This window comes from Rhinichthys klamathensis, unplaced genomic scaffold (genome assembly GCF_029890125.1).
Source record: "Rhinichthys klamathensis goyatoka isolate OS25496 unplaced genomic scaffold, OSU_Roscu_1.1 h1tg000417l_1, whole genome shotgun sequence".
Classification (NCBI taxonomy): domain Eukaryota; kingdom Metazoa; phylum Chordata; class Actinopteri; order Cypriniformes; family Leuciscidae; genus Rhinichthys; species Rhinichthys klamathensis.
Genome location: NW_026606915.1, coordinates 182265 through 204187, shown reverse-complemented (window position 1 = coordinate 204187; position 21923 = coordinate 182265). Strand labels below are relative to the sequence as shown.

The following is a 21923-nucleotide window of genomic DNA, read 5'->3' as shown; positions in this document are numbered from 1 at the left end:
AGGATGTTTCTTTTAACTATGATAAAATAATACAATTTAAAATAAAGCTATGAAGTTAATCACAAAAAATATTTGAAACATTTGTAATGTCATTTTAAAACATAACAAATATAACACATACCATGGACTCCCTGCATCTTCACAGACCCCAGCTTTGCAGTAACTAATATGGATTCAGAGATTTTCCCAATAAATAAATAACAAAAACAGCCATCAAAGTTGCAAACATTGATTTATTATAGTCACCTCTTTGACTGAAGAACAGATTATCCTTCTCAGTCCCAGAGCACTGTTAGACCATGACAACATTAAACTTAAATTATGGCTGTAAATTGTCTCTGTTTTAGAGATACTTTCAAAAAACCTGCTGAAACAATGTACAAAACAGGTACATTTCAACAAGTAAGAACATATGAACAATTTTCAACATCAACATACTGTGTTGAAGCTCATAAATATCTACAAATAATTACCATCTTAAAAACAAAAACAAACAATGTAAATGTTCAACAATTGCATCAGGCCAGCAAGTGATATTAAATAAGTCCATAACTTGTGATCGGTCAATCACTGTCATAGTCTTCAATTAAGAGGTCTTCCTCATCCAAAAGGGCTTCAGAGCTTGCAGGCTGGGGCTGGCTGGCAGAAAGTTCTCCGGGAGGATCCTGGCTATTTGACAAGTTGGACTCAGTTGTGGCATTCCCTGGTGTAGTACCTGGTTCAAGGTGCTGAGCAGCAGAAGATTCTTCATTTTCGCTGTCAGCATCTAAAATGCCTGGGTCTTTGTCACCAAGTGCTTCAAGTCTCAACCTGCAAATAAAGCCATTTATTAAACCATTTCAATAATATTTTAGACATTTCAAATGCAACAACACTTCAAAGTTTTGTTTACCTTACCTTCCAGGAACCCTCTTTTGCGAAAGATGTCCAACATTCTGGATAAAGGCTATTTGAGCTGATATGACAAATATAAAAAATATATTAAATCACTTATAGAAAAAATTAAAAAGTATGAAGAGAAATGCCCCACAATTTGAAAACTCTTGCATGCTGGAGGAGGCAGGAAAATAATAAACATATTTAACTTTAAAGATTATGCTATGCAGTCTGATTCAATTTGAACATTTAATTGTATATTTTGCAGATGCCAAGGTCACATGTTCACCTTGATTTCTCATTGGGTTGGTGAGCTTTGCAAGGTAAGGCACCAGTTCTGTCAGGAGGCTCACAGGGGTGAGGCAGAAATTTAAGAAGAGCGACTGTGCGGTCAGGTAATTCTCTCGATACTATCACAAAATTAAAAGTTAAAATATATAAACATTTAATAAATTCAACAATTCTTTAAAATGCTGAATAATGTAAATGCACCAAAGTAAAAAAAATATATATATACCGTCTTATTTATGTGAAGCCAATGCGGTTTATGAAGAGGCCTGAAACCGGCAGTGGACTGGCTGTTGGCTTTTGCTCGAGAAGAGTTTGAGTGCATAAGGCCTCTAGTTGCCACTGATGAGCCGTATTCCAACATAGTCGACCTTGACTGTGAAAAGAGGAACACCAGAAAAACAAAACAGTTGTTGCGAAGATACTACATGATGATAGTCCTCTGGGTTTAAATGTGCAGTACAATCAGAGTAACTCGACATATCCCTATGTGTGTTGTTATGGAAGTCTGACAGCATTTGCACTCACACTCCACTCTGCTGTCAGGAAGTCAGCATCAGAGAGGTACTCGCTGGCCCGTGCTATATCCTCCACATCCGAAAAGAAGTCAGGGTAGTTCTGATGCAGGTAAAGGTTGAAGAATTCACCTGACATATGAGAACGCTCAATGACAAGCTGAGGAAAATATTATAAATCAGAAGATTGTTAGAACATTAAAGAAATTTTAAAAAATAAAATTGTAACATGTAATATATATTAATATTTACTTCTGGATCAACAAGCAATTTGTCCCTCTGATGATCTGTTAAATGTGGAGGCAGTTTGGGTGCTTGAGAGCTGTCATAGCTTTCACCTAAAAATCATATGCCATCCGTTTGTATAAATATGAATGAATTTACATGCAGTTCATCATGTACATTATAACACAGTCATCATAGAATAACATTTCAGCAAGAAAGTTTCAAAAATAGGAGTGAAATGGACTAACGTTTGCAGTAGAGGATTTTCCCTAAAGCTCTGAAAAGGAAGAGTGAAGCATCTTTCCCCCCAATAGCTGGGCTTTCAACCTGCATGTCTGTTGATTTTGAAGACTTGCTCCTCCCCTTTGCCCTTACAGCAGGTTTTGCTGAAGAGGACTTGCCTTTCTTAGAAGCCCAGAGTCTCCTCTCTAGACTATTGTCTGAAAATTGAAATGAATGAGTGCATAATTTAAAAAATCTTTATTTTATAAATCCTATACCATAATAACATATTATATAAAACTGTTGGTCAGTAAAGCTTTACTTACCAATAAATGAAGAAAACTGCAAACTGTTGATGGCGCTGCGAATATCTCCTGAGCTTCCTGAGCAGAGAAGATCTAGAGCAGCTTTATCAGGAACAGAGATCCTGCCTGAACTCTGCAAAGACCGTTTAGATAAGAAAATGCTGAGACAACAACGGGGGATTTCAGAGTCATAAATATCTGCTTACCAGGCATATATATATATATATATATATATATATATATATATATATATATATATATATATATAGAAAAACAAACCACACAACCTACCTTTCCCACTTCAATGGTCACAATACGGCTTAGGACCTTCATCATACTGGTGGGGGCCACAGGGTTAAAACTTAAAGAGAGAAATAATTAGCTAAACAGGACCCAGGACGGGATACTTTTACATATTTCAAGTCTTATTGAAGGTACAGAGTAAATGATATTTTACCTGACGACCTTGGGTTTGAAAACTTTTAAGTAAAGATTTTATGATTTTTTTTTATTTGTACCTAATGTTGTGAATTTCGAGTTCATGCAGAACATCCTTGAAGAGATGCCTGGAGTTCTTGTCCCCACTGAGGCTATCGGACACAATCAGGACCAATGGACACCGGCTAGTCTTTATAAATTGCCTGAAAGAGCAAGGAAAATTGCATGAAAGACACCAGTGACATCTTGCTATTAAAATACTTCAATATAGTACTTGTGCCCACCTGAGTATATCATGCAAGCACACTGGTTGCCTATAGAACTGGTTTGGGAATTCCTGAAAAAAGAAAAGAACCAATGAGAAATTGTCATTCAACTTCTATTTTTTTATTTTCATCCCATTTTTGCTCATTTAATCACAATTCTTGTGAAAGTAAAATTCTTTGTTTTTACTTGCTAAGTGCTTTCTATTTTCTAAAATGTATTTTAGCTTTATGTCTGCATTTTATGTGCACAAACAAATAAAGCTAAATATTCAACATCATAGTAATATTTTTGAAGAGCAGTTCTGTGCAGCACCTCTATAAGAATTATTTTCCTGTCTTCAGTGAGTTTCTCTCCGCTCATTTGTAGACGGTTGTATTTGTTGGCTCTTAGCAGGAACTCTTGGAATAATCCTGTTTGTGAGCTGCCATGGAAACTGTTAAACCTTGAATCTGTTGGAATAAAAAGGTCATATGAACAAGCTGGCAAAAACAGAGAGACTGAGATATAACTATCTATAAATGATTCTGCTATATGTTAAAAATAGGGTTGCTAAATAATTCCCATTCACTAGACATGATGCATGGTTTCACTACATGTACACTAGTCATTACTAGTAAGAAGAAAAGACTCCTGACCTGGATCAAAGCTTTGTGTGAACAAATCTTCCATTTTGTACTGAGAGGTGGTGGAGGGATTTGACCATTCTTGAATATGATAACCCAAATCCTTGGCAAGAACTTGAACAGTAGCTGTCTTCCCACATCCCGAGGGGCCAGTGAGCAAAAGAATGGCGCCACCCTGTGGAGATATAACAACAAATACAACATAAAAAACATGAAATTAAATATAAAAAGGCAATTTAATATTAAATATATCCAAGTGATTAAAACATACATCACACAACATGCATGTCATATTTTTTCAGACCTTTTTTGATTTGTCCAAATGAACTCTCAACCAGCTTTCAACTTCTTCGACTTTCTTTTTGTGGACTGCCAATTCAGCCTATCAGAGAGAAAGAAGCCTTTTAAGCAATAATGCTTGTAAATTGAGATAACCAAAACAATATGAAATGGTTAAGTAGCAGATAAACATGTATTCTCAGAGTGAAATAGTTTGTGTGACCTAGACTAGAGAAACTTTTTTTTTATAAACTTAAGTTATATTAAGTTTAGCTTTACTTCAAACACACAGCTAGGTGTGTTAGAAAGGGGATGGAACTAAACTGCAGAAAAGTAGATTTCCTAAATCTGTACTGAGCACCCCTGAGATGCACAATTTCTGTACCTGTGATTGGGGTGCATGCAGATCCACCCAGGGCTCATCCTGGTCTAGTTTATATGCTTCACTTGACACACTGATCTGGTTGTTGGACACATGAGGATCTACTTTCCTCTTCCTCGATTGTTTCTCTGTTTGGTCCCCAGTTGATGGCCACCTGGTAGTTTTGCTTTCCCCTGAGAGTGGACCCTTTTTCAGTGTCCTATTCACTCCTCCCAAAAGTTCACCAAATGATGGTTCAACCCAGTTGTTTTTCTTAACAGGAAATAACAACAGAACACATATAATACACACCAGTATCAGTAGATTTAGAGCATCTACATCCCTTCTCAGTGTGCAGATTAAAATCTGAAGAACGTAAAACATTCAGCTTTTGGGGATATTAAGAATCGAGAACTTTCATGTAGGTTACATACTTTTCCAGAGGACTGCTTTCCTCCCAGAGACAGTTTTGACATCATCAACTCTGACGTCCTATTCAGTTACTCCATGCAAAATTGCGCTGGGATGAAATTGAAAACCAAATAATTCACATAATATATAAAACAGCATGATGATGTGATTTAGGCTAACTCTGTAGGCTTAAATGAGAATACGAGCGTGGTAAATGTTGACTTTCATCTATCTATAAACTCAAGGGGAACAGAAAGCACTCTTCAAATAGACAAATTGCTTCATTCTAATCTCTTATTTAATAAAAGCTTTGTCGGGCATTTTGACTAAACTTACTAGTCAAGTTCAGAAAGTTCGCTTCTGACCGTTAGCTTGATATTACGAATGCTAGCAATCATTGTCAAGTTATCGGGCCAAACAACAGAATCGTAGCTGACACACTGTTTAGGCAGTACATTTCAAACTCACCCTGGTCATTTCTACAGATGATTTTTGTAGTATAACAATGTCGACTATTCGCTGTTGCAAGTAACAAGTAACATCGCGCTAACTATCCCTTTAAAGCTGTGGTGAACCGCCCCTCCGCTGGCGCACGATGATTGCGTCATCAACTACGCTCCAAAAATTTGAACACGTTTTTATGTTGATCTATGTTAGCCACATAAGAAGATATGACCAACGCATTAACTGAATATCACATGTTTTTGTTTGCTTATTGATACTGAATCTCCGGTTGATATTTGTGTAAAAACGATTTGTGATATTAATTACATTTTTCCACGTGTGATACCTTGCAATGAGAATCATGAAGAGACCAAACATTCTTCTCACAGGTAGTCTGCCTTAACATTTCTCTTGGTAATTATACAAAAGTATAGACGTATGTTATAAATAAACGAATACGCGACTGCAAGTTGTGTGTTTTAAAAGAAACGACATGGTGATGATGTGTTGGAGTGTTCCCTGTCATTCAAACGTAATTGGGATGTATGGTGGGTATAAAATGTAACGTTATGTAAACATTGCTATGCTTCCTCATGAATTGACAGGGACCCCTGGGGTAGGAAAGACCACTCTAGGCAAAGAGTTGGCTCAGAGAACAGGACTAACCTATGTCAATGTTGGGGATTTGGCACAGGAGGGTAAGTTGCTCTTCATTGCAGTCAAATTTTGTTGTTCATATTTTAAAAATGTGGATTTTTTTTTCCTTTGCGACTTTTTGCTAGTCTCTACATTTGTATTTTCTATTCAGGTCAGTTGTTCGATGGATTTGATGAAGAATACCAGTGCCCTATATTGGATGAGGACAGGGTATGTACTGCTGTAATGGATCTTATTGGCATGTTTTAGTTTAGTAGTTCCCCTTTATTTGGATGATTTATATTCACAGAATTTGTTTAACTCAGTCTTGAACAAAATGTATTTTATTACGTTCTATTAAATACGTGTAAGGTATTCAGCCGGTTATTGAAACCACACTGGTCACCATTCAAAAGCAAATCCATTATGCTGCAAATAATATACCAAATGTAAAGATAATTTTAATATTCTAGGTTGTGGATGAACTGGAGGACAAAATGGGAGATGGAGGCGTAATAATTGATTACCATGGCTGTGATTTCTTTCCTGAACGCTGGTTTCAAATTGTTTTTGTCCTCCGCACAGACAACACCAATCTCTACAATCGTCTTGAAAGCAGGTTTGTGTTTAGTACAGTGGATTACAATAACATTTATAGCATGTAATACTTTGATTTGTGGCACTTTTGACTACTTGAAATCTTGAAAATAGATTGGGATAGGGTTGAGCAAAACAGGGAAATTCTGTAACGCAAAGAAACAATTTTAACATTTCAACACTATAAATGAGTAAAGGCATTTTGAATCATCCTAAGGGGCAGAAGACTTCCCCTGATTGAAGAATCACCCATATAGCATATTCAGTCTTTGTGATTAAGAGCCAAATGTATAGTTGAGAAATCTGTTTAAATACTGTGTGGCTGTATGCTTCCTGTTGCAGTGATTTAGCTTCATATCTTTCATATTCAGAGGGTACATAGGAAAGAAACTCCAGGACAATGTGCAGTGTGAGATCTTCCAGACTATCTTTGAGGAAGCCATGGAAGCCTACAAGGAGGAGATAGTCCACCAGCTCCCCAGTAATACTCCTGAGGACCTGGAGAGGAATCTGGATCAAATTGTTCAGTGGATTGAACAATGGATGAAAGACAACAATTGACATGGGACATTATATGTGAAAAGCTCAAGCACTTTTGAGTTCATGTCAAAGTAGATAGACATCACATTTCATAGTTAGTGTGGCCCCAGACAGAGTATGGTTCTATTCACTAAGCACTAAAAATGTGTGAGGCTGTTAATAATTACTCTATTTGAAATAAGTTAAACACAATTCCAAAATGAATGGAAGAAATAAATATTTTTATATTGGGTAACTTTATTTGTCTTGGTCTGCCTTGATAAATGATCAAAGATGAATTAAAATTCTTTGATAAATGATCTATTATTGTTTAGCTGCCACCAAATACCAGCAACATTTTACATCTGTTAGTAATTGGTAGGATCAACTCTTACTCACAAAAAATAATGCTAAATTGCATGGGTGTTTCTCCTCAAAAGATGATCATATGGTTCATAAGTACATAATAAGTTTATACTTAACATAATTAGATTAAATTGGGTATTTTTTTTTTTCTAAAACTGAGAAAGGAATCTAGCTAAGTGTTGTTTACAGCAGGACAAATTCACTCATGATGTAGAGTCTGTTTTATTCACTTTAATCAGTCCTTTCAAATTGCCATTTCTATTTTTGCTATAATCTTTTTTGTTGTTGTTGTTGCTTTTATTCCCCTCTTGATGTTCTGTCAATAATCAAACTAACTACTTCTAAAATTGCTAAAATTCATTCTTGGATCATCGAGTCCATCTGGCATATTTTCAAGTGCAGGAATAATAATAAAACGTAAGAATGGAGAAAAAAGATTTCTGTTGCTTCAGTCCATATATCTAGACTATAAAGCTTTAGTCCAGTGCTGTTGCAATTGATGGCTGAAGGTTTTTATGTTGCAGCTTGGTTTCTTTTCAGTGATCGTATTAGTAAAAAATGACTGCAAACCAATTTACTAATTAAATGGTAATTGGAGTAAAACAGTCACATGAATGAAATTCAGTGAGTAGTGAACAGTGAGTAGGTTCACAAGGAATGTAACATTTTGATATGTTGGGCTGTTGTGTTTTGCCTAATCAACTACAGTATGTTTAGCAAGATGTTTAAGTTCATTCCAAAATAAACAATTTTAAGCTGTTTTGTTCTTTATGAATTCTTACTTTTTTATAAGTAGCTTAGTGACCGTTGTCACCTTTTGTACATACACAGTGCCATCCTGCAAAAAAAAACAACCTACACAATGTGTCGATAGTTAAACTTTTTTTTTTCTTTTCCTCATTTGTGTGTGTACATAGATTGTTTTCTTGTCAAACTAGAAAACTTGGTTTCTATTGTGACATCACACATTGGGGCTGGACAAGTCACGTGATCGATCCCCCTTCACCTGTAGCACCACTGGCGGAAGACAGGTGAAAGTATCGATAACAGGTATGAGACCGATGTTTTTTCTTAAATATGTGTTTTAGACGAAAATATGTAGCTTGTAGTCTCATGTTTAATGTAGACAATTATAATTATAACTCGCAGTAAGAAATTGGTGTATTCCTTTTTATGCTTATTTGGATGACTTTAGAGCCGAGGTGTAGCCTGTATGCGTTCGTTCCGTTTCATTTCTTTCCTGTTCTTTGTTGACTGGCAGGTTTCAAACCTCGCAAAGATCATGTAGCTGTTCTATCGTCACCATAAAGTCATTTTTGCTACATTTTTATTTCTCTACGTTTGAGCCCTGCTCGCCAGTGTGTAAAATACATTTGTCTATCTTTATTCCAGGGAGCTTAGTGGGAAAAAACACGGTTTTAATTTCACCCCGTGAGGCAATGTAACTACTGTACCGAGGTAAGACAGTCATTGATTTCAGGGTTTTGTAGTAGCCAATGCAAGTTTTTTTTTTTTTTTTATCTGTATAGGGATGAAAGATATATTTGTGCATTTTTCATACTGTAGATCATAACTTTGTAAAGCCTACATCGTTTTAGTGTTTTAAAACACAAGTTTTAGTGTGTTTATTTATTTCTTATTAATTCATTTTGACTATTTATTGGTTATAAAACATATGACATATTATTAGTGTCAGCCAGATATTTAATATCAGTGAATCCTTACTTTTATATTTGTAAAAGATGATGTCAGTATGTGACTCCAGGCATTGTAATATATATTAATCAACTTTCTGATCCTCAGTTCAGTCAGCTGTTAGGATCACCCTAGGATTTCCATATGTCAGCTGGAAACGGGTCAGCCTCCCGCTTTGATCGGGTCAGAGATATGCCTCACTATGATCAGGTGCCCATCGGCTCACTGCCGTGGGGTCAGCAGGTTCCTTACCCTCTTGGTGGTGAAGTGGCAGAATCAAGCTATGACAGTTTACCACCACCTCCACTCCCCGAACACCCTCCTGTTGGGCCAGATTTCTACCCGAGTGATGTTGAAGACCAGGTGGATGATGCTATGGACATCAAACCCATCCGACGCTTTATTCCTGACTCTGTGAAGAATTTCTTCAGAGCCAGTGGCAACCAAGGCAGCAAGAAATGGACCTTTCCTCCACCACCACCTGATGTGAACACCACCTCCGAAGGCGTCCCGTGCTCCCCTCCACCGTCACCTACAGCCCCCAGCTCTTACCTAGACCCTTTTGGAGGGTCCGGAGGCAGCTACAATTCAAGGAAGGAGCAGGCGATGTTATTAGGGGAGCCACTGGAATCGGTTTCTGGACGCTCTTTGCAGACGGCTATGACTTATAGTGAGAAGGTGGAGGACTACAATCTGCGCTACGCGTACATGAAGTCCTGGGCCGGACTTTTGCGTATTTTGGGATGCGTGGAGTTGCTTTTGGGGGCTGCTGTTTTTGCTTGCGTCTGTGCATACGTGCACAAGGATAATGAGTGGTTTAATATGTTTGGTTATTCAATGCATCAGATGTATGGGGGAGCGTATGGAGGATCAACAATGGGTGGGATGTATGGAGGAACTGGGATTTCGTACTCAGGACCCTTGACTCCTTTTGTCATCGTGGTGGCTGGAGTGGCCTGGATAGTGACTGTCATTCTAGTAGTGTTAGGAATGACCATGTATTATCGTACCATTCTACTCGACTCCAGCTGGTGGCCAATCACGGAGTGTGTAATAAACTTGTCATTAGGATTGCTCTACTTGATAGGTGCAATTGTGTATGTGCGAGACACTGTCCGTGGAGGTCTCTGCTATTATCCACACTTCAACGCTGGGCCCAATGCAGGGTTTTGCCGAACGGAGGCTGGGCAGAACGCTGCCATCATCTTCCTCTTTTTCAACATGCTGTTGTATTTTGTGGGAGCAGGCGTGTGTCTAAAGCTGTGGAGACATGAAGCTGCAAGGATGCGCAGAGAAAGACTGGGACAAGATGTAAAGTTCAAATCATTCGTCCTTCGAAATAAAAAAATGAAATAACTCAAACTAAACTAATAAAGTTTAATTTTCTTGCTTTTCTGTTCTTATTTGTATTTAGATGAAATCAGCAGCACTACCACTTAATATGGTAAGCAGTTGAATTTTAAAGAAGAACGTTTTTTAGATTTTAAAAACTGTTGTTGTAATCTGCCATTTTTAATCTCAGATTGATGCTGGGTCAAGCGTCTCTGTGCCCATCCGAACTGCTCCAGTAATGGCCAATCCAGATTCATTTGATGGCACACCAGTCCCTCCAGTTATGATGGAACCAGAGATATTAAGGGGTCATATCCCTGCTGGCCACATCCCCAAACCTGTGGTCATTGCAGATTATGTGGCGTGAGTTTCAAAGAATACTTATCCTAAGTAATATTAATGAATTCAAGACATTTTATACAATATATAAACTGCAAACTGTTCGGAAACTAGCACACATATTTAGTAATGGTTATAGTTGCCTTGTGCTTTTTTTTTTTTTATTCATCACTTTTGTAATGATTATATCTGATATGACTATACCTGATACGTTCTGTTTTTTTTTCTCCTTACAGGAAATATCCCACAATCCGCACTGATGAGGAGAGGGAGCGATACAAGGCTGTGTTTAATGATCAGTATGCAGAGTATAAAGAGATTCATGCTGAGGTTCAGGTCTTAACGCAGAAGTTTGATGAAATGGATAATCTGATGAGGAATCTACCACAACAGCCGTCCAGCCAAATGGTAGCTAATCGTTTAAACAGCATTTTGCAAATTCTTACAATTATTATACACAAATTTTTGCAAACTTTAACAATTACCGGTAGTTTTTATGAGCTCATATTAATTGAGTAAATACATGGAATATTTGTACTTTTAAAAATTAATTTGTCATACCACATGACAATTCAAATTAATTAGTGAATGCACAAAGATGATTTAAAAATGATGAAAAACTGGTGACTGATCACAGTACCCAAAGACAATTCTGTATAACCCAAAATCTTGATGTTGATTTATTAAACTTTGTTTTCCTCCCATAGGAACAAGAGAGAATCAAAAGCGTTATTCAAGAGTATAAGAGAAAAAAGGCTGTAAGTATTATTTAACTTTTTAATATGTTCTACTTCTATCCATTTAAAAATGATAAACAGAATAAAGCGTAGGTATTTTCCTTTTTCCCCAAAGAAGGTTAATTATGATGACCTATGTTCTATAAGTTGCTTCAACCCATTTTAAACCCTTCATCCTCTGCCTGTTGGCTTTCTACATTCTTTAGTCATTGCAAAAGAATGACGGTTTCAACTGTTTGAGTTCCACAAACAGCTGAAACTGAAAAACTGGCAATGTTAGGGGGACGTAAATGGAGCTATTGACATGTTTACATACTTCCTGTCTGTGTGAGAGTGATCGGCAAATATTACTTTCCCTGTTTCTTGTTTTAGGATCCAACGTACCTGGAGAAAAAAGAGAGATGTGAATATCTGAAGAACAAACTTGCTCACATAAAGCAGAAAATTCAGGAGTATGACAAAGTTATGGACTGGAATGATGGTTACAGCTAAACAGAACTCCAATATTCTTTCAAAGTTTATCATGAACTTCACAGAGGTCCCCAGAAAAGAAGTGACTGGCAGAAACAAAACTGTCCATGACTATATCTTCAGGAATTTACAGAGTGTTTGGCTTGGTCTCGGTTGGTATTAAAATAATTTCATATTGAATTCAACAGAGCAAAGGAGTATAATGAAGGACATCTACAACTTAAAGCACAGCAATGAAGTTACATGAATCCGTCGAATGCAAGTTACTAAGTTACTGTCATGTCATGTGGAGCAACATTTAAATTGCAATCATATATGTATAATTTTAGAAGTAGGAATCTTTGAGGTTCCTGCAGTTCATTGGAGAATATAATGTAAATAGCCCTTAAAGTGGTATTTGTTGAACTATCAATATCTCTGATCCTGAATTGCTTGGAATATGTATAGTTTTTTTAGTTTATTAATAGTTTCACTTTTGTGTATTTTATACAGACATGTGTGTGTTTTATGTCCATTTTGTATTATCTTATGTGTCAGTTTACCTTCAAATGTCAGCATTTTAAACTGATTGTGAAAGTAGATAAAAAATAAATATGCCTGCCTCCACATTGCAATGGCAAAGGTTCCCTTTTTGACAAAATAATGAACTAGTAGTTTATACACAGGGTAACAAACCACCTCTAATTGTTTGTTTACGGTAGACAACGTGGCTCAAAGCCTTATCTGTATATAGATCTGCAGTAAAGGAATCAATGCTTTTACTGGCTTGACAGCTCTAAAGGTATCAGGTTACAAGCTGCAGTGGACTCCAGGAAGAAAAGGTGCTCATTTACTGTACATTTTTGTCCACACTTATGTCTCATAAATACTGAATATTGTATTTAATAACAATGATCTAGAATAATTGTGTAATTATTTTTTTAAATGCAGCTTTGATGTGTTTTTTTTATGGTAATTGAAACCATAATTACATTATACTTTTGAGCCACATGTTTAACAACAAGAGACGATTAGCAAAGCAGTTAAACCCAAAAACTGTTTATTTCTAATTAAAGATGACTGGAGTGCATTCCAGATTTACAGGTTTATGATTTGGGGAGTCAAAAATGTTCAGCTGGTGTTCTACATCACTTTCAATTCGTGCATATGACGTAGAAGATTTGTTTTCAAATTGGAGCGGGAACTCCCTGAATGTTATGATTCTTAAATTTCAAGCATTTTATTACTTAATTACTGCAATTATATTTTACAAATGTGGTATACTTAACCTATATCTGCCACCCTAACCCCCAAATGGGATCAATTTTTATTAAATACATTTATATAGTGTATGGTATAAAGACACTTATTATAAATATGGTTATTAGTTTGAAACAAAATTATAACAAAATTGTAAAACGTGGAAAATATTTTCTAAATTTCTATTGTTGCATTATTTTAACATTTTTTTTATATTATATACGGTAAATGCTATTTTTTAAATGTATTTTAATGTAATTCATTTATTTTAATTTTATCTATGTATTTATTTGTAAATTTTATTACACAGTTTTTCTCTAAACTTTTTCACGGACCCTCTAGCACTTCCTTGTGGCCCCCGCTCGGGGTCCTCGGAGGCTCGGACTAAAACATTATAAGCATGTCCTAAACCATTATAGCCCTAAATCACATCTTTGTTGTCTAAAAACTACTAGTTATGTTAGACATATTTTCTAACATAAAGCAAAGCTAACATGTAGGTTGTGAAAATCAATATGCAAATGAAACGGGCTCGTCTTGCATCTGTCACGTTGAGGGCGTGGCTACACCTGTGCTTTCAGTGATGTGTTGTTGTTAGGGTGACTGCAGGTTAATTAAACTTCCAGCGGGCGTTTCCTGAAGGAGGCTGAGCGCTTTCAGCTCCGAGAAATAAAGAGCGTCTGTAAAGAGCGAGGAAGAGGTATACAAATATTTTCCAGCGTTGACTGCTTTCGAAAGGAAGAAGGTGAGTTTCCTCGATACGATTAATTTATGTACTCCTATCTATTTTGTTTGTTTATAGCCCCAGTTGACTTGTAGGTTTGTTAAATGTGTTTTACTGATACGCACAATTATGTTGCGCGGTACTAATTTTTAGAAATGTAAATAGGTGTACTTTAAAGCGTCTATCATGTTTTTTTTTTTCTTTGTCAAGCATAGTTTTATCCTTTTTTTTTTTTTTTTTTGGTTACAAAACTCGAGGTGCCAATTTCAGGTAGGCTATTTGGGTATTTTTTTCGAATCTGCATTTAATCAAACGGCAGTAAAGGCTAGCCTACTGACGATAGGAAGTTCTTTAACAAACTTTGCTTAGTCTGTAACTGAATATTTATCGTTCATTAGATCTCAAACGTTATATAATATTCTCATATTTCTTTGATACAAATTAAAGAATTTGAGAAAAATCTGCTACTAATCCCTACACTCAGTAAATTAATTCAAAATACAGCGAGTCAGGGTGTTGTTGCTACACCCTGTCGATCAGGGTGTGAGATGAATGTGATTTCACCAAGTACAACATGTGCCTGGATCAACATCTTTGTTGATAATGGAACAACATTCCAATTAACCAATCAGATTTGAGGGACAAGTTTACAGTTTATGTCAAGTTTAGGCTTACAACCAAGGTTAGGTGCTTCTACATCAGTAATTTCCCCTTGTTATGTTTAGGGGTAGGGATATGGCAAGGGCTAAAATTTCAGACAGGAATGCTGTTCCAGGATCAACAAAATATGTGGACAAATATAATTGGAAACATCCATCTCTTTTCGGCTACTCCTGTTAGGGTTCGCAACAGCGGAATTATCCGCACATTAAATATAATTGGAAACAAGTATATAAATTCATAAAACACAGACAACTCTAAAATCCTGTTTTACTCTCTCAACAATTATGGCAAAATTTGTCCCGTTTTGTGCAATCTTTGTGGGTCCAGATGAATATTGAAAGGTGTCATAGCATTCTATCTCTGGTCAGCCATATATATATATATTTTAAATTAGAATTAAAGATATATTAATGTAATGTGAAATTAATGTATTAAATAATCTCAATTTAGGTCTGGGTTTATAATTATACACTTTTAAAACTAATGTGTTAAAAACAACACACCCTCTGTTAGTTCTTACCTCCATGTGCCATGAGGACAACACATTTTTGTTACTTGCTCAACCAGTGTTATTTCTCTCAACACAGTTAAGATCTTTAACACATTTGTGTCAGAGATGTGCTATTTTTTGACAAATTTAACATATGCACTACAACAACAAAAAAACATACAGTACTTCACTTAAATATATTAAAACCTACTTTCTACGTTGCAATATTCTCAAGTTTAAAGTCATTTTAAACAAGATTATTCCTTGGATTTACAAAAAATATATATTTAAAGAAATTATGTGAAGTGGTCTTATATCAACATCTTTAACATTAATAATTTTGTATTTATTTGTTTTTTGGATTGCCTAGGTGAAGGTGAACATATATCTGTAATAAGCTTCTCAGAAACACTAAAACTATTTCCTTTTCACAACTTGGAGCTATGTGTAAAACTTCTCTTGAGACCAGGGGCTTGTACCATGATGGTAGTTGAACAAACTCAGGATTAATTTCAAGTTGACAAAGCCAAACCAATTTAGTCAGTCTTTGTTGGTACGATGCTGATCATCAACTTTCTCTGTCAACTCAGGCTTTGATTCTGAGTTCATATAGTCATGGAGTTCTCAAGTCACAGTCTAACGCAAGCACACAACCAGCATGACAAGTGCTATCTGTGTTGATATCATAGCCAAAGGCATTCATATTTTCAACAAACAGACCACTTTTTCCAAAGATCTAAACATGACTGGAAAAACATTTGGGACAGTAATTCTGGACTGCCAGATTTACAGCGAAACAACAAAGTCTCATGATTCTTGTAGGTTAGACTATGTCTTGTAAATATTTGTAAAATTACACAAACCTGAGCTTGTCTTTTTAATGGCCCATGCTTTCCTTCAAATCTTTCCTTTGAGTTTTATCATCATGTGCCAGTAATTATGTGTTGGTATCTGACTTGTATGGATATAGAGTCTTGAATATGTTATGGTGATCAGTATCAATTAGGGGTATAAAAATATATTGTTTCACAATATATCACAATACAAAAATGCAACAGTATGTATCGTGGATAGTGGCAATCTGTAATTCTGTATTGTGCATAGTTCAACCAAAATGAAAATTACTGTGTGAGGAAAAAAATCAAGTTTAAAGAGTTTTAGTGCAAATACTACTTTAAACTACTATATATAATATAGTATATAATAATGCAATGGGGGGAACATTTGTGTGATGCTGATAATGCCTACATTATTTTAAATGTATCTAGTCAGTGAAAGTGCAAGCATATTCGTCTAAAATAATTCTGTATTTTCAGCTTCAGAATCATGAATAGTCACCATTGTCCTGTGCATTGGGTTATCAGCATCAAGTCTAAGCCTATTTGTTTCCACCCCCATATTGTAATACCAAATTTAGAATTTTAATCAACAGTACATTTTTTGTTAACCTTTTACCATATGTCTTGGAGTATCGCGATAATATTGTATCGTGAGTTCAGTATCAAGATATGCATCGAATCGTGACACGAGGGCATCGTTTCACCCCTAGTATCAGTTATATTGACATGTATCTGTCATTAACACTTGGGTTAATTTACCCTGCTTTCTTGCAGTGTCACCTCTGTGTCCAAGGAAAACTTCTGTTGGCACCCTGTGAAGTTTGTCCAGGAAGCTGACATCATGCCAAGAAAATCAAGTCACCCTCCCCCATATGGCGGCAGACAGTAAGTTGTATTTTAGAGAGTTTGTTATCATCATTTTTCAGTAGAGTCAAGTTTTCGTCAATGACTCCTTACTTATCCATGTTGTTTCGCTTGATCCTTTCAGTCACCACAGAACCTCCCGTCGCACCCATTCTTACCACCCTGATGACATGCTTCACTTTTACCGCTGGACATCACCCCCAGGTGTGATGAAGATTTTGTGCATCATTATAATCATTATGTGTGTGGCTGTGTTTGCCTGCGTGGCCTCCACACTTGCATGGGACTATGATGCAAGCAACATGGGGCTTGGTGGTCTTGGGATGGGTGGCTCTGTCAGTGGAGGGTACGGCGGTGGATATGGAGGAGGTTATGGTGGGGGTGTTGGGGGCTATGGAGGCTATGGAGGAGGAGGTGGAAGTGGGGGTCTCGGAGGCTATGGAGGAGGCACGTACATGGATCCGAAATCAGGCAAGGGCTTCATCATCGCGATTGCGGCAATCACCTTTATCACTGTGCTCATCATCTTCATCCTGGTGGTGTCGAGGCAGAAAACTGCACAGTCTCTCTCATTCTATCTGGCCTCCATCATCATTTGTGCCATACTGGCTGTACTCATGTTCATCGCTAGCATCGTGTACCTTGTCGCTATTAACCCCACTTCTCAGACATCTGGATCCATGATGTATAGCCAGATATTGCAGCTGTGTGCACAATACCAGAACCAAGATCAGGCCTCTGGGATCTTCCTCAATCAATATTTATACCACTACTGTGTAGTGGAGCCTGAAGAGGTGAGCATGGGCAGTCTTCATAATCTAGTATTTGTTCAGTTCAGGTTGGTTATTATCAGACGCAACTTAATTCCTTTCTATTGTGCAGAAATGCAAGTTGAGAGTGAGCTTTTTTGGTTATGCAAATATAGAATATATATCTGCCACATTGTCCTCTATATTGTGATCTAATTTTTGGTGCAATTTAAAGTGTTATTTCTTTCTCTTCTCTACAAGGCTATTGCCGTTGTTCTTGGATTTCTGGTGGTGGTTGGGTTGATCATCCTACTTGTGTTTGCGGTGAAGACCCGAGGGCAGATGAGGAGATACGGCATGGCCCGCGTTCTGTGGTATGATGTGAAGACCATCACCGATGGCCTCACTTCTCAAGGCATTGGGGAATGGGTAAGAAAGTTTCATTTGTTCACCTGTTGTGTTCATTTTAGTTTGTGATTTAAATTGAGAATTTCAGTACAACCCATGGATTCATGAGGTCATGAAATGTAATCCTTTTTGTAGTACTTGGGCTGTACTACTGCTATACAGTATATAGCCCAGAATGCTTCTTGATGCTTGTTGTCTTGTTTTCAAGAGTTGTGTGTGGTGCCTACAATTGCTCCACCATTTTAGGAGAATTGTTGGTCTACACTAGAGCATTGCTATTTAAGACTCTTCCAAAAAGAGAAGTTTCAGAGGAAGACACAAAGAGGTTTTTTCATGTCTAGTTTCTGGGTGTGTAGTCTTATGCACTTTCACTTGATGGAAAGCATGATTATGATCCAAAATTTCACAATGAAATGAATGGAAAACAGTGACAAGTCTATGAATTGGTAGGTGGCAATATTGTAAAAAAAAACCCTTCTAGAGTTATTAGGTCACTCCATTGGCTTTGTTCTTACACAATTTGTTGTGTGAGCAGTGGTAGTTTCGTCCTTTATGTCATGATGGTATTTGTGGAAGTGGTGGAACCGGTTCTGCCTGCCTTTTAATGTTTGTCCAGACTGTTTACCATACAAAAAGGCTGACTGCATTGGGGAAACAGAGACGCTGAAGAGGCATACAGCAAAACACTTAAATGAGTTAGACTACCAAATGATGGGTGAAAATATTTTAAGATGGCAAATGTTGTCATGCTGGCTTTTATGCAAGAGTGGCGTATTATAAAAAATGGCACATTAAATGTACATTATGTTTCTAAGCTGTAACAAAATTAAATATAAAAAAACAGCTGAAGGGTGAACTGAATACTTCTTCAGTACAATATTTATTGTACTGTGTTTTTGCCTAAAGTAAAGTTTCTTTAAAAATGTCCAGATATGAACTCAGTCTTTCTTTGTTTTTCTTCAGGTTAATAATGTGTCTGGAGATCCAGAGGCTTTTGTCAGTGACCCCAATGACCAAATCGGTGTTGCACAGCCAATGGTTTACAGCCAGAAACCAATTTACCTTCCAAGGTAGGTTCTCTCAGTGAAGAGCAAACAATACATTACTTATTGTCTTTCTGTAGACTTTGTTCAATGGATTGTTTTTGTGTCTGAATTGGGCTTGACCATTTTAGAATATGATTGGATATATACTGTAGATATTAATTATTAAAGGGGTGGTTGATTATGATTTCACTTTTCTAACTTTAGTTAGTGTGTAATGTTGCTGTTTGAGCATAAACAACGTCTGCAAAGTTACAACACTCAAAGTTCTAAGCAAAGGAAGACATTTGCTTTTAAAGAAATCGTTTTTTAAGGACTACAACAAACGGCTGGTAGGGACTAGACGACATTCCTCCCGGGTTAGTGACATCACTAACCCTAAAATTTACATAAACCCCGCCCCCGGGAACATGTAACAAAGGGGGTGAGTCCATGAGAAGAGGAAGAGTTAGTCGAGCACATTTGTGAGTCTGCTCAAGCTGTCCGTCTTTTCACATGCAATACAGTACGTAACACAAATAGCATGTCACTCTGTAGGCATTTTACAACAGCTCCCACACAAGCAATTTTATAGATTATCATGACACAATATGCTAATTGAAGATAGTTAACTCCACATCAGCAACATAAATCCATCATCTAACCATTCAGAAACGTCCTGTTGCGTTCTACATGTCGTCACTTTTTCTTGAGTCTCTACGTCATTGTCCGACTCCAGTTTAAACATAAAAGGCAGAACAGTTTCTGACATTTCAGTGCATGTCTGTGTGAGGTAATCGGAGCTACTAACACAAGAGCTCTTGAAGCTCTGCCCTCTGTGCCGGGAGCAGCAACTCATTTGCATTTAAGGGGACACACACGAAATGATGCGTTTTTAACCCTCAAAAAGGGACGATTTTAACATGCTGTAAAAAATCATCTGTGGGGTATTTTGAGCTAAATCTTTTCATACACGACAGAGACTTATTTTACATTTTGTAAAAAGGGGCATTATACCAGCCCTTTAATAGTGGTCAATTGTTATAATGACCTGTCACTAGACTAGATGCCACAGAGCAAAGGAATCCAGGAAATCTTGTCCCTGTATGAATGTGACCTGATGGGTTTTGTTTTTCATGAACATGAATAACCAGTTCCACCACTGTGAACTGACTGAAATTACAGAAAGCTTTTTTACTCTGGTGTGATGTTACAATTTTCATTGCAACCAACAAAGTTATTAACAAAAGTTCTATTGATATTATTTTTTTTAATTAAACGCATCTTTTTCCCCCAGTAGTGGTTCTGACTTGACCAGCTCTTTGAGTGGACTGAAGGGCAAACTGAGAGACTATGACACTGGAGAGTCTGGAGATGAGCTGGACACTGATCGTGAAACGTAAGAGAATCTTTAAGTTATAGTTGGTAGTATTGGAGCATGTACTTTTTTTTACTCTGAATTTGTGACTATGTAATCAGTATCACTCTTGTCCCATTTTCCCCTCTACCTCTAATCCATGCTGTCTTACTCTCAGTGAGTATCCTCCCATCATTAATGAGCAGGAGAGGCTTGAGTACAAGAGAGAGTTTGACAGAGATCACATGGAGTATAAGCGTCTTCAGGCCGAGGTAGATGATATTAATCAGGGCTTGGCAGATGCAGATCGAGAGCTGGACAGATTACAGGAAGGCAGCCCACAGTTCCTGGTATGTGATCTATAAAAATGAAAACAGTTCTTCTAAAGTTTGGATCTCTTTCATTCTTCTGACTCTTATTATGCAGATGTTACTTGATCTGCTGAGCTCTGCCTGTCTGTCACAATAATTCAAGTTTATGAGTGGAAAGTCTTATAGTATAATGTCACTTAATCTCTATTTTTTCACAGTATCTCTTCCACCTTTAAAAACAACAACAAAACTTAATTTGAAAATGATCTCTTCTCTATCTATTCTGATATTATTATTATTAGTAGTAGTAGTAGTATTCAAACATGTTGCATTGATATATATTACTCCTGATTTTATTCTCTAAAAAAGGATGCCATGGATCAATACAACAGGCTCAAAAGGTTAAAGAAGGTAAAATCTTCATAATCTTTCATAAAAGTTCAGATTAGAATATTTATAGAATAATTGCATGATTTGTCACAGCTGTTAAAATAACTATTGTTTATAAAGAAGTCGCAGATAATAATTATGTTAGAAGTGTATAGGTGTAAATATAAATGCTGACCTGTTACCTTTCTCACAGTCTGAAGACTATCAGATGAAAAAGAAAAGGTGTAGACTGCTAAAGAGAAAACTCTCCCTCATCAAAAGAAGGGTCAGCGACTATGACCACAGACAATAAAAACCTGGCACTGGAAACTCAGCAAGGCACATTGTCACATGATGGTTTTGCTTTGGGACTTTATCTGTATTTCTGTATTAAAAATCTGTATCATTGTATTATTATCAAGAAAATGTATGGCTGCTGTTTTATATAGACAGGTTTTTGCTTTTGAGCCAAACTAAACTTGATCAAAAATATTGTGGTTTCTATGAAGTATTTAATTTTTTTTTTTTAAAGCTAGATGATGTCGTCTCTTAACCTTTTATCTTTTTGCTGTAGTAATTTTAGTCAAGCCAAGGTTAATGTATCTTAAACATGAGCAAGACTGTGACCACTTTTTGTTGTAGTTTTAGGGATCTCCAAGCAAAGACATTCTAATACAAGTTGTTTGTTATAATGTTTATTGGATTTTTTTTAACTTGTTGATTAATCTGTCACCAGAATAGCAATATTCCCTGTTGTTGTTTTGTAAGTACACACCTAGAGAATGGGTGTGAATTCAATTACAATTATATAATTAGCCTATTACAGACTATACAGTTATATATATATATAAATTCATTGTTGAGCAATTTTAATGGCAGGCAATGATTTTGAATGCAGCCTACAGTACATTTTTGTTGTTGTATTTGTGTTGGGAAAGTAAA

General features: G+C 36.6%; 4 protein-coding genes across 7 annotated transcripts; 3 read left to right on the top strand and 1 right to left on the bottom strand.

The window, feature by feature from the left end:
- Positions 1-213: 213 nt before the first annotated feature.
- rad17 (RAD17 checkpoint clamp loader component) lies at positions 214-5407 on the bottom strand. Its single transcript, XM_056235236.1, has 17 exons — positions 5279-5407; positions 4834-4919; positions 4424-4672; positions 4064-4141; positions 3772-3934; positions 3449-3585; positions 3154-3206; positions 2950-3072; positions 2723-2792; positions 2453-2564; positions 2153-2344; positions 1932-2017; positions 1693-1839; positions 1394-1540; positions 1166-1286; positions 898-955; positions 214-810 (listed from the first exon to the last, which is right to left on the bottom strand). Exons 2-17 carry the CDS (start codon positions 4876-4878, stop codon positions 564-566), a joined length of 2028 nt encoding a protein of 675 aa, XP_056091211.1. The 5' UTR covers positions 4879-4919; positions 5279-5407; the 3' UTR covers positions 214-563.
- Positions 5408-5507: 100 nt separating this feature from the next.
- Positions 5508-7262, top strand: ak6 (adenylate kinase 6). Its single transcript, XM_056235237.1, has 5 exons — positions 5508-5643; positions 5860-5952; positions 6063-6121; positions 6364-6509; positions 6859-7262. Exons 1-5 carry the CDS (start codon positions 5607-5609, stop codon positions 7046-7048), a joined length of 525 nt encoding a protein of 174 aa, XP_056091212.1. The 5' UTR covers positions 5508-5606; the 3' UTR covers positions 7049-7262.
- A 1023-nt stretch (positions 7263-8285) lies between these two features.
- Positions 8286-12552, top strand: marveld2b (MARVEL domain containing 2b). Of its 2 annotated transcripts, none has more exons than XM_056235242.1 (7): positions 8286-8422; positions 9176-10378; positions 10482-10511; positions 10590-10762; positions 10975-11146; positions 11446-11496; positions 11848-12552. In XM_056235242.1, exons 2-7 carry the CDS (start codon positions 9212-9214, stop codon positions 11965-11967), a joined length of 1713 nt encoding a protein of 570 aa, XP_056091217.1. In that variant the 5' UTR covers positions 8286-8422; positions 9176-9211; the 3' UTR covers positions 11968-12552. The 2 variants fall into 2 exon arrangements, with proteins under 2 accessions (XP_056091217.1, XP_056091216.1); XM_056235241.1 differs by lacking the exon at positions 8286-8422 and adding an exon at positions 8728-8830.
- Positions 12553-13833: 1281 nt separating this feature from the next.
- Positions 13834-21470, top strand: oclnb (occludin b). Of its 3 annotated transcripts, XM_056235245.1 has the most exons (10): positions 13834-13930; positions 16676-16786; positions 16890-17134; positions 17165-17559; positions 17776-17943; positions 18886-18992; positions 20242-20343; positions 20480-20651; positions 20982-21023; positions 21196-21470. In XM_056235245.1, exons 2-10 carry the CDS (start codon positions 16743-16745, stop codon positions 21292-21294), a joined length of 1374 nt encoding a protein of 457 aa, XP_056091220.1. In that variant the 5' UTR covers positions 13834-13930; positions 16676-16742; the 3' UTR covers positions 21295-21470. The 3 variants fall into 3 exon arrangements, with proteins under 3 accessions (XP_056091220.1, XP_056091219.1, XP_056091218.1); XM_056235244.1 differs by having other exon boundaries at positions 16890-17559; positions 20245-20343; XM_056235243.1 differs by having other exon boundaries at positions 16890-17559.
- The last annotated feature ends 453 nt before the right edge of the window (positions 21471-21923 follow it).

Bases quoted from the DNA above. Each gene is read 5' to 3' on its own strand.
- rad17 (XM_056235236.1), bottom strand. From the start codon at position 4,878: ATGATGTCAAAACTGTCTCTGGGAGGAAAGCAGTCCTCTGGAAAA. The intron at 3,586-3,771 runs GTCAGGAGTCTT...TTATTCCAACAG, and splicing joins CACACAAAGCTTTGATCCAG to ATTCAAGGTTTAACAGTTTC. The intron at 1,287-1,393 runs GTATATATATAT...ATTTTGTGATAG, and splicing joins GGCTTCACATAAATAAGACG to TATCGAGAGAATTACCTGAC.
- ak6 (XM_056235237.1), top strand. From the start codon at position 5,607: ATGAGAATCATGAAGAGACCAAACATTCTTCTCACAG. The intron at 5,644-5,859 runs GTAGTCTGCCTT...ATGAATTGACAG, and splicing joins ACCAAACATTCTTCTCACAG to GGACCCCTGGGGTAGGAAAG. The intron at 5,953-6,062 runs GTAAGTTGCTCT...TTTTCTATTCAG, and splicing joins TGGGGATTTGGCACAGGAGG to GTCAGTTGTTCGATGGATTT.
- marveld2b (XM_056235242.1), top strand. From the start codon at position 9,212: ATGTCAGCTGGAAACGGGTCAGCCTCCCGCTTTGATCGGGTCAGAGAT. The intron at 10,379-10,481 runs GTAAAGTTCAAA...ATTTGTATTTAG, and splicing joins GAGAAAGACTGGGACAAGAT to ATGAAATCAGCAGCACTACC. The intron at 11,147-11,445 runs GTAGCTAATCGT...TTCCTCCCATAG, and splicing joins AACAGCCGTCCAGCCAAATG to GAACAAGAGAGAATCAAAAG.
- oclnb (XM_056235243.1), top strand. From the start codon at position 16,743: ATGCCAAGAAAATCAAGTCACCCTCCCCCATATGGCGGCAGACA. The intron at 16,787-16,889 runs GTAAGTTGTATT...TGATCCTTTCAG, and splicing joins CCCCCATATGGCGGCAGACA to TCACCACAGAACCTCCCGTC. The intron at 17,944-18,885 runs GTAAGAAAGTTT...GTTTTTCTTCAG, and splicing joins CTCAAGGCATTGGGGAATGG to GTTAATAATGTGTCTGGAGA.